The sequence below is a fragment of the Fistularia commersonii genome, chromosome 18, assembly GCF_037954325.1.
Source record: "Fistularia commersonii isolate RoL2024-O1a breed Wild chromosome 18, RoL_Fcom_v1.0, whole genome shotgun sequence".
In the NCBI taxonomy this organism is placed as follows: domain Eukaryota; kingdom Metazoa; phylum Chordata; class Actinopteri; order Syngnathiformes; family Fistulariidae; genus Fistularia; species Fistularia commersonii.
Window position 1 is genome coordinate 2,352,316 of NC_141301.1, and position 15,215 is coordinate 2,367,530.

General features: G+C 46.8%; 1 protein-coding gene across 1 annotated transcript in view; it reads right to left on the minus strand.

Annotated features, from left to right (window-relative positions):
• Positions 1-15,215, minus strand: part of tenm4 (teneurin transmembrane protein 4) — a 191,243-nt gene that overhangs the window by 17,100 nt on the left and 158,928 nt on the right. Inside the window, exons 26-27 of the mRNA XM_086164949.1 lie at positions 11,785-12,662; positions 5,955-6,127 (exon numbers count right to left, since the gene is read on the minus strand). Of these exons, the coding sequence (XP_086021075.1) occupies positions 5,955-6,127; positions 11,785-12,662 (1,051 nt within the window). The remainder of the gene's footprint in view (positions 1-5,954; positions 6,128-11,784; positions 12,663-15,215) is intronic.

Here is a 15,215-nt window from a genome sequence, read left to right on the forward strand (position 1 = left end):
TTTTTTTTAGATGTATATATTCTGCCCGGAAAAATAAAGGGAAGACTTTAACAAAACACTGTAACTCCGAGTCAATCACACTTCTGTCCACTTAAGAAGCAACGCGGATTCATTTTGACTCGTTTTGACTTAAATGTGTTTTCCCACTTTCATTTTGAGCGTGACTCCAAATCCACACCTCCATTGGTTCATACATTCATTTCCCGTTGATCATTTTTGTGTCATTTTGTTTTCAACGCATTCAACTATCCACAGAAAAAAGTATTTAATAAGAATATTTCATTCATTCAGATCTAGGATGTGTTATTTTAGCGTTCTTTTTATTTATACACTCTTACTCTTACTTCAGCATTGTTGTTGAAATGAATATTTGCATCGTCTCTTTTTGCAGAGCGCAGGTATCAATTCTGGCTTCAAGAGGTTTTTCTCCCGCTTTTCACGCGTTTGTCTGAAAATGCGGCGCCGTCGGGAATTTCCGCGCTCGCCGCGCTTCGGCTCCGACTCGGAAAGAAATTCAAAAAAAATCGGAACGGGTGAAATCTACGGGCGGAGAAGCAGAAACTGTGTAACCGTGACCATTAAGCTGCCTTTTTTTTTTTTTAACTTGGCAACTGTGAATTGACTTTTCTGACGTTTCCATGGCAACAAAAGACTTCTGGGACAATAGCTATATACACGAGTTAGCGCGTAGGTACGGATCAGAACAGGTTACGGGTTTTCCGGCTTCGTGAACGGTTGTTTGTCTCCGTACGCGGCTCCGCGATGGACTGGCGAGGGCGAACCCGGCCTCTCGCACCAGAGCTGTCGGAAAACTACATCATCATCATCACACACACACACACACACACACACACACACACACAGAATAAATCTGTAATTTTCTCGGTGACAGCTTGCTTTCCAGATCCAGACCAGTGACTAATGTTTGCGCCGAGATTCTCATCGCGGATGAAAACGATTTTTCGCCGAGACCGGTGAAAATTAAAGGCTTGTAAAAACTGATCCGTCTACGCCGATAAACTACGAGGAAGAAAATAATACCAGTACAGTGACATTTATTTTCACTGACAGGGTTCAGTTTAAGTGAGCTTTATTTGAGAAGTAAAACCCTATAATAGAGCTGATTTGACACACACACACACTCTGTGAATACGTTCCGTTGAATGAAAACCAACGGTCCCGGCGTGTGTTTGCGCTAAACGCCGACACGCCGACGTCGACGTCGGGGGCTCAAAAACCCCAATCTTGACGTCTTTTGTTTCGTAAGAGGCCGCAGGAGGAGTGGATGGAGGAGGAGGAAGGACGCTCTCAGGTGGAGCGGCGCAGGTGCTACAGCGGCGGCTCGGTAATTGGAACGTAACCCGTTCCTCGGCTTCTCCCCGACGCCATAAAAGTGTCCTTGAACGGGAGAGAGGACCCTTTTTAATTGCCGCCGCTTGAAATGTGTTCGTGAAGACTTCACGCCACGTGGAGCGGCACCAGGCCGGCGCTGCGTGAACATGTGAGAGGGGGTGAACGGGATACGGCGGCGACGCGGATTTTGATTGGTCGTCAGGCCGGAAAACCCGAGGAATTGCCAGCCGTTTGACGCTTTTAATCGATGGTGAGAGTTGCCAAGGCAACGACTAAGGAGGTCATGGGCTGGGTGTAATATTTGTATTTATGCAGACGATGCACTGATGTATGTGTGCATCAATTAAAACACACACATACACACACACATAAATTATTAAAGGATAAAGTCAAAACTTATGAATTAAGGTTCCACTTGACACTTGGCGTTGTTCTAAGTTGCCAAGGCAACAAAGGAGGAGCTAATTCAAACCTAAAGCGCTAGCTGTTATATTTGTGTTTAAGCAGAATATGCACCGGTGTAGGCATTCATCAATTAAAGCTCTTCCATTGCACACACACACACACACACACACACACACACACACGAAAAGACATAATTAAAAGATACAATTAAAAATAAGGTTCCATTTGACACTTATTGTCGTTGCTTTTCCATCAGACACACACACAGCACGGAAACACACACACACACATACACACACACACACACACACACACACACACACACACACGTGCACGCGCAGAAATAAATAAATAATAAGCTAGTTGCCAAGCTAACAAACGAGGTGCTAATTCAAACCTTAAGTGTCAGGTGTAATATTTGCATTTATGCAGACGATGCACTGATGTATGTATGCATCAATTAAAACACGCACACACACACACACACACACACACAACCACACACACACAAACACACATAAAGTCTGAACATATAAATTAAGGATCCACTTGACACCTGTTGTCGTTGTTCGCAGTTGCCAAGGCAACAAAGGAGGAGCTAATTCAAACATAAAGCGCTGGCTGTTATATTTGTGTTTAAGCAGGATATGCACCGCTGTAGGCATGCATCAATTAAAGCTCTTCCATTGCACACACACACACACACACACACACACACACACACACACACACACACACACGAAAAGACATAATTAAAAGATACAATTAAAAATAAGGTTCCATTTGACACTTATTGTTGTTGCTTTTTCATCAGACACACATACACCACGGAAACACACACACACACACACACACACACACACACACACGCAGGCTCAGAAATAAATAAATAATGAAAAGATAAAATCAAAATTAAGGTTCCATTTACACTTGATGCTATTGTTTCAAGTTGCCAAGCTAACAAACGAGGTGCTAATTCAAACCTGAACTGTCAGGTGAAATATTAGCATTTATGCAGACGATACACTGCTGTAGGTACACATCAATTCGAGCTGTTCCATCACACACACACACACACACACACACATATAATCAAAGGATAAAGTAAAAAAAATAAGCTTCCATTTGACACTTGTTGTTGGAAGATACCAAGGAAACAGAACAGGAAGGAAACTCAAACCAGAAGTGACGAGTGTAATATTTGCTTTTATGCAGATGATGCACTGCTGCAGGAAAACAAAATTAAATTCTTCCATCACACACACACACACACAAACAGAAAACAGCCATTAATTGTCAGATTTGCAACAGTGATCATATTTCCAACGAATTAAACATTAGCAATCATCGTCTTAGCAAAGCGACCGATTTCGACTGGAAGAGTGAAGGAGCCATCGTGACGCCCCGTGACATCATTATAGGTTCATAAAACTCAAGGATCAGGAGCGCCGATTTATCATGCAGTCAATCGTTACAGAGTAGATGAATCATCACCGCGTTTTCCGGCCAGAAACAGACGAAGCATACCGCTACCTCTCGGGATGATCTCGAGTAAATCCATTAAATGTTCTCCCCCTCAACAGAAACGCTGTAAATTAAATGTCCAACATGGCAAAACCCCGAATTGTCTTTGACACGGAGGTATAATCTCACTTACTTCCTGTGTCTTCAAGAATGGAAAATTAATTACCATTTGAAGATTGGTACCAGTGCGATATAGGGAGCGGACGATAACTTGGATATCGCCTATTAAAATCCCGTCGCTTTTACGAGAAGAAATTAAAAAAGAAGACGAGCCCAGAGCGGCCGGATCAAAAATGATGGAAAATGACTTCGGCGCGTTCCGTTTCTCAGATCTTTGTTAAATTCTGCCTTCCTGACCCGTGTCAGCAGGAGCACCTTCGCGGTTCAAAAGCAATGCTCGGCTGCAGGTCGGCCCTCAGAGCAGGTATTACCGAAGCCGATATGTGCAAAATGGGAGTCCCGATACACGCTGCATGCTAAACGCCCGGGATAATTATCACCAATCCACCCGGGTCTACCCTCGGAGGATTTCAACATTTCAGGCGTCTCCACCCCACCGCCTCAGAGGTCTGGCAACAAAATCCGGGCGCTGATTGCCGTGACCGCGGCTGAGAAAAATCGAATCGTTCCTTGGGAAAACAAAAACCCAAAACAAACAAACATTTAATGACGGGCGGCGGTTCAACATCTTGGTTTTATAAACATCCACGGAAGGAATTCCAGTAACGGAGCCCCGGGGCCTTTTCATTATCTCATTAGACCCGTCACTTAACTCCAGCAGCTCCACTTGACGCACTGCATTTGAAATGGAGAAGGTAAAGAAAGCGCGTCCGAGAGGGACCCCGCCATCGACAGGCAACGAAAGCAGACCCGAACAAATTTAAGACGGGTATCTTTGACCCAGTTCTTGTGTCCGGGCCGCTGCCACTTTCTTTCATGAAACAATGAATTAGCAAACTAGATAACAAAGGCAAATTTGGGACGCTGGAACTTTTTATTGTTCTGAAAAGCCGACTTTTTCTCCACGGACCTCAGGAACCATCTTAGCTTCTACTCTGCGGCAGGATCTTTTTACAGTTCCATAGGAACTCATGCGACTTACGTGATTGGTGGAACTCACAAGCCAGGCCCATGATCAGATACTTCTTGCGGACTGCGAAGCGTCACCTTTAAAAACTATCTTGCAACAAAATGTGCAGAAGCAGCAAGAACTGAAGCGACGGAGGTTGCTTCCAGCTCTTCTGGCTAGCTATGCTATGTAGGAGTTTCCGAGGATCGTAAAGGAACATTTTTGTCCAAAATAAGTCCGAAGTTAGCTAAGGGCTGGTGCTGGGAGAGAACACTTCTGTAGTTATTATTCCCACAATGTGCTCGGCTCTCCATGTTGTCCTCTTCTTCTTCCTTGTTTTGCGCCGCTTAGAGTCACCCATACATCCAAAGAATAGAAAGATTTGGATATAAACTGACTAAAGATGAGTTTATAGAGTTCCAGTCCAGTCTGAGACACCATGCAGTGTTTTTCAGAGTATCTGCAGAGCCTCCGCTACTTCACTGCATCGCTTCGACGCAGTCCAAGCCTGGCCGTTCTGCCCACGGCTCCTCTTTCTGGACGCTACGCACCGATCGGGACATCATTCGGCGTTCCCGTTCATGAACACCGTCTCTGCCGCCGACGCCGCGGTCTGTGGCGTAAAGGGGGCGGCGTGGCGCCGGAGGTAGACCAATTGTCTTTGGGACTGAACGTTCCTGGTTTGACTCCCGGCTCCTCCTAGTGTGTCCAAGTGTTGTCCGGCAAGACACTGAACCCCAAACTGTTCCCCTGGCGCTGACGGAACGGATGGTTCATCCATGATGGGTGAATTGCAGAGAATAATTTCCCAAAGCGGGATTCATTATTGGTTGTTGATTGTGTTTTTTTGTCGTAAAGACCGAAAGACACGTTTGATATCGTCGTAAACCCAAGACTAGGGAAAGACTGATGTAATGCTAATGCTAACAGCTAAGATTACCACCTTACACTTACTGACCAGATGACGAGGGCGCGCCACGACTCTAGTAAAACACCCACATGCAGATGCTTGGGTCACACCGGTCCCTTGCGTGGTCCCTCAACTCCTTCAAGAATGCAAAACTACAAGGTTCGCCTGGAGGAGGTTAGCTGGACCGTTCTCAGGACGGGGTTCTGAGAGCTTTTCTCTGCTAAAGCGGCTAAATACCACGTGCCTCAGTGCACCCCAAACAGATAGCGCAGCTTCTATTTACTTAGATTAGGAGATATCTGCCTCTGGAGCGGTGAAGCTGGTGGGGGGGGGGGGGGGGGGGGGGGGGAAGAAAAGGAAGTGCTTTCGCGCACTCCGGCGGACAAACAATTCACCGGGACGCTCTGAATAATCCACAGATGTCACAGCTCAGGTTGTCACCGGAGCTGAACCGCTTTTGATTTGAGACCGCTGGTTAGCCGGTACAGTCAGGAGTCTGGTGGAGGTGGAGGTGGAGGTGGAGGTGGAGGTGGGGGTTGCAGTCTTGTCTATTGTCCCTGTCAGTGTCGTGACCAAAGAAAAGTAAAAGGTTTTCGGCTCTACACACACACACACACACACACACACACACACATTTGCGCGGAAAAAAAAAAAAACTTTAAAAAACCACCCGCTCGTCTGTGATCCACTCACCCTGCATGAGCGTGTAGAAGGTGCCAGAGGCTGACAGGTTGGTGGTGACGGTGATGTCCTCTTTGTTGGAGCCTTCTGTCCGGACGCGAACCGAGCTGTCAGTGTCGGCGCGGTAGCTGCTCACCCGGCCCGTGGGGTAAGTGACGTTAGTCAGACGTCCGTAACTGTCATACCTGCAAAGGAAACAAGCTGATGTGAACCAAAGGAGAGCCACCGTGTGTGTGTGTGCGTGTGTGCGTGTGTGTGAAGGGTTGCGACAAAAACTCCCGCTGAGCGCTCGGATCGTAAACACGGGTGAGTTACGGCCGGGGATGGTATTCGCCTCCCGCACATAAACACGACTGACGCCGCCATCTTTGATTCACATGCCAGCCGGAGCGCCCGTCCAGGATTAACGGTTCCGCTCGGTAATTGGAGTTGAGATTTTATTTTATTTTTTCTGGATATTTCCCTGTTGGTGTAATAAACCGAGGGAGAGTGTCAACGCGGGCAGGAAATTCATCTTGGATGGCGGCTGGATGTAATGAACCCCCTCCCCCACCATCACCAACACCTCCAGCACCAACACCGCCGCCCGCCGCCGTTTTAATTACATCCGACAACGCCGGATGTGATGTGATTTGATATTTATAAATACGACCTGCGCGCACGGGCGGGTTAAAGCGGCGACGGGATTACGGCGCCCTGCAAATTATAGACACAACTATTCAATTACGATAACGTTCATGATCAAACCGCCACCGTTTAGCACCGCGAGCCCGAGAGACGGCACCTTAGCACGGCCAGAACCCGCGTGTGATGATTAGCGTTAGCGTGATAGCGTCGCTTTAAGTCGTTGTGATGCTAGGGCCCGCGAGCGAACGGCAACATAGCGACGGCTTTTATCTGCACGCCGAGCGCAGATTGAAAAGGCCTCCTCGCTCCCGCCGCCTGCCACAATAAACCCTCTAATAAATGAGACGGCGGGAGACGGTTTACGGATATTTCCTGCGCGCCGCCTTCTCAGATATCCAATATGGAAAAGAGAGTGGGAGAGGAATCATCTCCCGGAGATAAACGTTATCTGATCTCGATCGTGCCGGAGAGCAGAATGCATTTCGACTTCCACGACAGGAAATGCCAAAATAGTACAGTAATTCCGGGCCTCACGGCGAGAAGGTCCGTCCTTTGGTTCGATTCTGAACCGATACCTTTATCTTTGGAGTCTCCCTGTTTCTCCATGGAGACTCCATGGGTTCCTCAACCATGACCAAAACATGCAGGTTCATTGGAGAGCCTGAACTGCCCCCGTGTTGATGAACAAGTGAAGGTCAACACAGTATGTTTCTACACGACGTATGACTGAGAGGGTGAACGGCTGTATGTCTTCTCGTGGAAATATTTTACGTAACTTCACTGTTCTGTGAGAGACTATACTTATTATCTAAACTCATGTTTCCATAAGGAAGGAGACCATCAACAATTGAAGGAGGTGTCTGTCCTCCAGACAAGGTGCCCTTCTGTGTCTCATACGTAAGACCAAAAAGACACATCTCCTCACTGAAGGGATGTGGATGGGATGGCACCTCCTCTCCTACGTGGAACCAGACGCATCTCCTGACGGCGCCCTGCAAGATGGTGCCTCCTCTCTCCGTGCAGAAAAACCCAGCCCCGTTCTTTGTACTCTGTGGTCTGCATGACTTGTATGCTTTTTGCGGCCTCAAAAAGACCATTCCGACCGTTCTGTGTTAATCACCGACTTTTTTAAAGACGCCTCCAAAACTTCCCACGACAGTCTCTACATGTGGCCCGATGATCACCTAGCAGGGCGAACGGCTCCATTAGCGGCACAGATAATGTGGCTATCATTCGGCAATGTTTAGCTTCCTTTTCCTGTTTCGGCATACAACTCTAGCTCTTCCATTTGCACTGTTGTCATTGGTTTGACAAGGACGGGGGCCATCTTTACTTGAAATGTACACGAGATGGAGCCTGACGTCCCCCTTCCCTCCCTACTCCGTCCGAATCAGTGGCTCCGGCCGAAGCCGTCCCTCCGGCCCTAATGGCGCTGGCCTGATTTGACTCCGCCGCCCATTAGCCTGCGTTCTCTGGACATAAGGGGACATTCGGGGACGAGGCCCGGGGAAGGCGGGCAGGCGGGGGGGGATGGTGTTTTCCCCTCGGATAGCCACAAGTCCAGTCGGATTGCATCACATCTGTGTCACACGCTAGCTCCGTGACCTTTCACGCTGGGGCCGCATAATAGGCCGGACAATACTTATCCTCCTCCCTCCGGCGCGCCTTGACCCCCCCTGCCCTCCCCCTCGCCCTCCCAACCCGGAGTCTCGCACGTGAAAACGTCAGGGCGGATAACGCCGGCGGTAACGGTAACCCCGGCGTCCGGCGAACATGTGACCGCCTCAGCTTCGCTAAGCGCGTCGTTTAATGACAATTCAGGGACGACGGCTCCGGCCCACTGGCTCAGGCACATCGGTGGGCAAATTGGAGCGTTTGTTAATTGGATGCTTAGAGAACAATTAGGGCGCTACATCATCTAATAGATTTTACAGTAACCCTTAAGCATAGGCGCTTATGATCACAATGAAAACATTAGTGCATCGGCGAGGGATTTTAAACACACACACACATTAAAAAAAAATTATTAGAGGAGAAGAATACGGCGCTGTTTCCAACGCTTTGTCCTCCCAAGTTCTTCCAAAAATAATTAGCATCCCACGCGCCAAAGGATGTGAGTTGGAAATACTAGCATGGGTCAAGGACGCAAAGAGAGCAAAACCAAAAAAAGAGATTTTTAATTATACATCGCGGAGGCCCGGGGTGGTGACGTGTCCATCAGAGGAAATTATTCAAGGCAAAACAAACAGGCTTTAGTTGGTTTCGATTTGAATAATGAGTTCAGTTGTTGGAAAATGTTACGACTTTTTGCAAAGAACATTTAGAGCTGTACGGTAAAAACACCCATTATGCCTAAAATGTATGATTATTAATATCAATGACACACAGTCAAACAACAAAATCATTGATTTGGATGATAATAATAACAACAACAACAACAACAACAATAATAATAATGATAATAATGATTATCATTATTATTATTACTGTTGTTATTATTATTAGTATTGATGACAGTTATACTATTAATGGGTGGAAATTAGTAGTGTAATTACAAGAAACATAAAATAAAATATAAATGGCAAAAATTTATATAAACACAACATAAATTTTAATGCAATAGCCCGATTTTAGATAACTGCACAGATATCTTATTATAAATATTATTTTTATTATTATCATTATTATATAAATTGAATAATTTATTTTTGGATGATATTATTGATGGAAAAGGATTAGCAGAATGATGATAATGAAGATAAAATTAAAAATAAAATTAAATTATGATTTAAATGTTGAAACAGCATTTGCTGTTATTATTATTATCATTATGATTATTATCATTTCAATTTGGTCTTGAACCATCAGCGTATGTCAAAGTCACTGTATGAGTAAAGATACATACAAGTGGCTTCGCTGAAACAACCGATCAACACAAGGTTTAGCGTACCAAAATCTTGATAACAGTTATTACCAAGTGTTTCCTTGGCTTTTCCAAACACTGTTGTTTCTTCTATGATTCCCTTTTCTTGTTTGTCTAATACTGAAAATCAACATGTGTGCAGAAGCCGTGTGATGTTCCTCAATAGAGATGAAATGGGGTGAAAAAAAAAAACGCAGGATCATCTCGAACGCGCCACAGTTTCACCTGCCGCCACGAAGATACCGAGAAAAATCAAACACACGCGGACGCTAATTTGCCACCGTTTGCTCACCGAGCGGTTTATTTTTTTTCCCGTTTAATGAAACGGGCACCTCAAACCTGTTCGTAACAGCTGCCATTTATCGGAGAGTAATAATTCTAAATTCCAACCGCCCACTAAATTTGCAGAAGCCCCGGGCAATTAACCCTACCTTGAGAAAATCCCCGCGCATGGCTGCGTGCCATTTTCCTGGCAATCCCCCCACATTTTTCAATGTAACGGTCTCAGTCGTAACCAAATCAGACGCAGGTGATGAATGTCGGCCCGCTTTATACAGACACGCCTGATTATGTATCCGAGTTTCACAAACCTCCGGCGAGGCGGAACAGGTGTCCGGTCAGCCAATCGTCTTGATCGTGCTCTACCGGTTAGCGTAGCATCCCCCGGCGCGTCAGAAATCAAACGCTACCGCGCCGATTTGCTGCAGCCAGCGGTCTGTGTTTTGAAAGGTTTGGACTTGAACTATCGTTTTCTCCAGCTCCCCGATTCATGCCCATATTATGACCACCGATTGACATCGAATTCATGCAACGGAAGTAAACAAAAGGCGAGGGTCTAAAGGTTGTCACTGCAGGCACGGGCGCAGATGACTTACACATCATCCGCTAATCCTATTTATACGATAACGGCGAAATAGGATTACGGCGGTTTTCTCCCAGGTCTTGTGTCGTGACCGTCGTGGACAGTCTGGGCATTAGGAGGTGGATCATGCGACAGGAAGTCAAATGAGCAATTCAAAAATCTGCCGGGAGTTGAAAAACGTTCCCGCGCAGGGTTGCCTTGTTGAGCCGCATTTTGTAATAACGGTGCATTTTGTAATGAACGTCCAAAATGTAATAACTCTTTCATTTCATTTTGAAATAAAGTCGCATTTTGTAATAAACTGCCGCATTTTGTAATAAACATGTTAAATGTAATAACATGGAATTTATAGAACATTCTCTGTTAATGCAACCTTTGAATAGTGTACTGATAGTAATTGCTAAGTACTGCTACTAGGCTAATACAGTGATACTGATAATAGGCCTAGCTTTTACAAATACTTTAAAGTAAAAATAAAATACAATTAACAAACTTATGCTTTAGAATTGTTATTACATAATGCACCATGCTATTACATTTCCTAGAAAATAAAAAAGTTGCAAGTGCATTTTGTAATAATCTTCTCAAAATGTCATAACTTATTACAAAATGCGGCAGTTTATTACAAAATGCGGCTTTATTACAAAATGAAATGAAAAAGTTATTACATTTTGGACGTTTATTACAAAATGCACTGTTATTACAAAATGCAGCTCAACATGCCTTCGCACGCGGCGCCTTCCCAAATACATCGCTTCATGTTCCCCTAACGCCCCGAAAAAGATGCGTGTAATCTGCGTGATTTAACACGTTGCCTTATTTGCGCTTCGAGCGAAGCCGTAATCTGTAATCTACTTAACTGGGGCGGAAGGTAAAAAGGAATCACGGGAGTTTCTGCGAGTCCACGTGAGCGGGCATACCGATCGGCCGCAAAGATTCGGTCGCTGAGGAACAAACAAATTGTCTTCAGAAACTCTAGAAAGTGAAAACCAGAGGAGGGATAGTGAAGATTTAGGTAGAAGGACGCTGAAGTTGGAGTTGCCCGGAGGTCTAGAGGAAGACCAGAGAGGAGGTTATAGATGGAGCGAGAGTAGACAGGAAGGAGGAAGAGAATAGGCTCAGATGGTAGCGGGTGATTGGCTGTGGTGACCCCTGGAGGGAGCGGCTGAAAGTCGAAGAGGAAGAAGGTGAAAGACCTTCAAGTGCGTTGTATCTTAATGGCGCAGGAGGAACGGAGTGCGATAAGGTGCTACTTATCTCTGCTTCTGACTCCCGACACGAGGGTGCATTAGCAGCCGCTATCCATTAGCGGGGCTGTTGACGGCCAAATGGCGATGCGGGCAGCGCGAGCGCCTGGTTTCGACAGATATAAAAAACCTGACGGGTTCAAAGCGCGCGAGGCTTTATCGGCGAACTGCGGTATGACTTACTCGAAAAACGTGGTCCATCCGTTTTCGTTGGTCTTGGTTGCGAGGAGACCCGAGCTCCCGTGGTAGGTCATGACCGCCAGCTCCTGACCCTGCGCGGCGACGCTCTTGAGGGCGTTGTTGGTGCCGACGGTGAACCAAAACGTCTGTCCGTCGGGAACCGTCAGCCACAGAGGCATACCGGTGGTGTCCCGTCGGATGGTCACCCTGTTCCTGTTCTTATCGATAATGCTGCTCAGGTCTCCCGTTCCCGTGTAGGTCAGATTGTAGAGGTGATCTCCCGTCGTCAGGCTTTGGGTGTAAATGTGGCTGCCGTTGGCGTCGAAGAGGTAGAGCTCGTCGTTAATCGGCGAGGACACTTCGTACATGTTGAGGGGATTCAGGTAGGGCTTGTTCTTGCGCACGTAGCGGATGCGGATGTTGCCCAGATCGGCGATGTAGAGATCCCCGTCCGGGCACACGGCCAAAGAGGAGGGCGTGCTCAGCTTAGCATCCTTAGCGTAGCCTTCGTCTCCAGAGTAGCAATCGCAGTTTGCGTCGTTCTTGCAGTCGCAGCCGCTCGGCGCCCCGGCCACCAGGGAGATCTCCCCGCTGGTGGACACCTGCCGCACCCGGTTGATTTTCTTCTCGTCCGACTCGGCGATGTACAGGACGCCGTTGTGCGACACGGCCAGGCTGTTGGCGGACTCCAGCGTGGCGTGGACGGCCACCTTGCTCATGAGGAAGTGGTCGATCCCGGGAACCTGGCAGTGCATCGGCCTGCCGGCCACGATGCGCACCTGGTGGTTTTCCGAGATCTGCAGGACCACGTTGTTGTCCAGGACAAAAAGGGAGTTATCCATCGGGCTCACCGCCAGGTCCGTAGGCCACTCGAGACGGACCTGGGGGCGGAAAGAGGGTGGGGGTCGGGGGAAAGAGACAAGGCTTTTATTGATCCGTACAGTTTTCCTTTCTCCGAAGGATAACAAGGGACGAATCTTTGAAATCGGCCTCGACAAAGGGACAACACCCAAAAAAAAACACCTTCTGAAGCGGCTCATCATCTGATAAGGAGGGGAAGGAGCAGCTGGCGTATTGTTAAGAGGGGAAACAAACAAACAAAAAAAAAAAGACGCGCGTTTTTAAAGATTAAAGATAATATCGATAGCGGCGGCGGGGGGGGAGGAGGACGGAGCAGCGGGGAGATAATTCAAATTATCAGATAAGAGGGGAAAAAGGCGCGGTGCCATTGATCAGCGCCGGACACCTAAGGGCCGCCTCGCCCGCCTCCCGCGAATTACTGTTTTCCTCGCTTCGGGTTATTAATTTTCTAATGACAAGAGACGGCGTGAGTCCTTGAGAAGAAAGCGGCGCGCACTTACCAGAATGAAAGCCCGGCCTGCCTCCGGCCTCCTCAATCATGACTTATTGTTCTGCTAACAATGAATCGGGCTTTTTACAAATTGAAACGATTGGATTCATCCGATTCACCAGTCTCGACCCCCCCCCCCCCGACTAATGATCCCGGGGGTGAGCGTCTCAGAAACATAATATTAAGTGCCGCGTTTTCGGCGGGAGCCTCTGAGTGCCGACGTGAGCGGAAAGGGAAGAGGCTCTTTGGCCTTGAAGGGGGCCTTGCTTCTCAAAAGTATCGGATTGGCAAAATCTAAATGTTGAATTCCATCGTGTTTTGGGGTGTTTTCCGTTTGGAGCAGCACAGCGGTGCAGTGGTTAGCGCTTCCGGCTCACAGCAAGGTCACAAGTTGAATTTTCGACAGAGGGCCTTTCCGTGCAGTCCCTGTGTTCTCCCCTTGTCTGTGCAGGTTTGCGCCGGGTTCTTTGGGTTCCTCCCAGTCTCCAAATGAGAGGGGTGAATACCTGTATGTCTCGATATGATGTTTGAATGAGAGGGTGGATACTTGTATGTCAGTCTCTACATGATATTTAAATGAAAGGGGGAAGACTTGTATGCATCTATAGTGTTTGAATGAGAGGGTGAATACTTGTATGTCTCTAGTCTAGATGATGCTAGAATGAGAGGGTGGATACCAGTATGTCTCGATATGATGTTTGAATGAGAGTGTTAATACTTGTATGTCTTTATATGATGTTTAAATGAAAGAGGGAAGACTTGTATGCCTGTATATAGTGTTGAATTAGAGGGGGAATACTTATATGTCTCTAGATGATGCTTGAATGAGAGGGTGAATACCTGCAGGTCTCTGTATGATGTTAAAATGAAAGGGGGAAGACTTGTATGCCTGTATATAGTGTTGAATGAGCGAGTGAATACTTGTATGTCTCTATATGACGTTTAAATGAAAGAGGGGAGACTTGTATGCCTGTATATAGTGTTGAATGAGAGGGTGAATACTTGTATGTCTCTAGTCTAGATGATGCTAGAATGAGAGGGTGGATACCTGTATGTCTCGATATGATGGTTGAATGAGAGGGTGAATACTTGTATGTCTCTATATGATGTTTAAATGAAAGGGGGAAGACTTGTATGCCTATATATATTGTTGAATGAGAGGGTGAATACTTGTATGTTTCTATTTGATGTTTAAATGAAAGGGGGGAGGCTTGTATGTTTCTATACAGTGTTTGAATGAGAGTGTAACTACTTGTATGTCTCTGCACGTGGGCCTGGAATCGAGGGCCACCTGGTCCAGGGTGAACCCCGCCTCTCACCTGATGACAGCTGCGGTAGGCTCCCCCCACGACCCTTGGTTCAGGATGAGTGGTTTAGACAGTAATGAATGAATGTTTCCATTTGTAGTTGTGAGGATTTTTCTATTTCTTACATCCTGTCGTCCCCAAATGAATGACAATCAGTCAGACCTCCATTCAAGACACCGCACACAAGGGATGCATGTCCCAAACAAGGGGCATCACCAACAGATCCTAATGCGATCCCCACTGGGGACCCTTCGCCCCTGCTAGCCTGTCGATGGCGGTTCTGCTGAACCGCTAGGGTTCGGCTGCTTCTTCCCCATCATCACACTGCTGCTTCTCTAAATGAAACACACTGCGGATACTAGATTATCAACATCACGACCCAACAGCACTCTTACATACCGTTTCAATTACTTTCCATTTATACAACCACCTCTTTCACTTCTGCTAACCTCAAAGGCCACTTACGCTATTGTACTTGATAAAACTCCACTGCTACACAGAAATATTGTTTGAAAAGTTCGATATACTGTATATTTAACTTTATGTCGAGCCACCCTCGCCGATATTTCGCTCTGTGTACACCGGCTGTATACAAATACACTCAATGACAACAGAGTCTGTCTGAGTCGAGGTCCAAGGCTAAAAATACAGCATGAGACACGGCTCCAGTATCTGCAGTCGGTACACGCCGTACGTAAACGTAGCTCTTGGGAGATGATTAGCTTGAATGTTGCCCGCCTTTTAGCAATAGCCCCATTTTGCACGAATCCCATTTT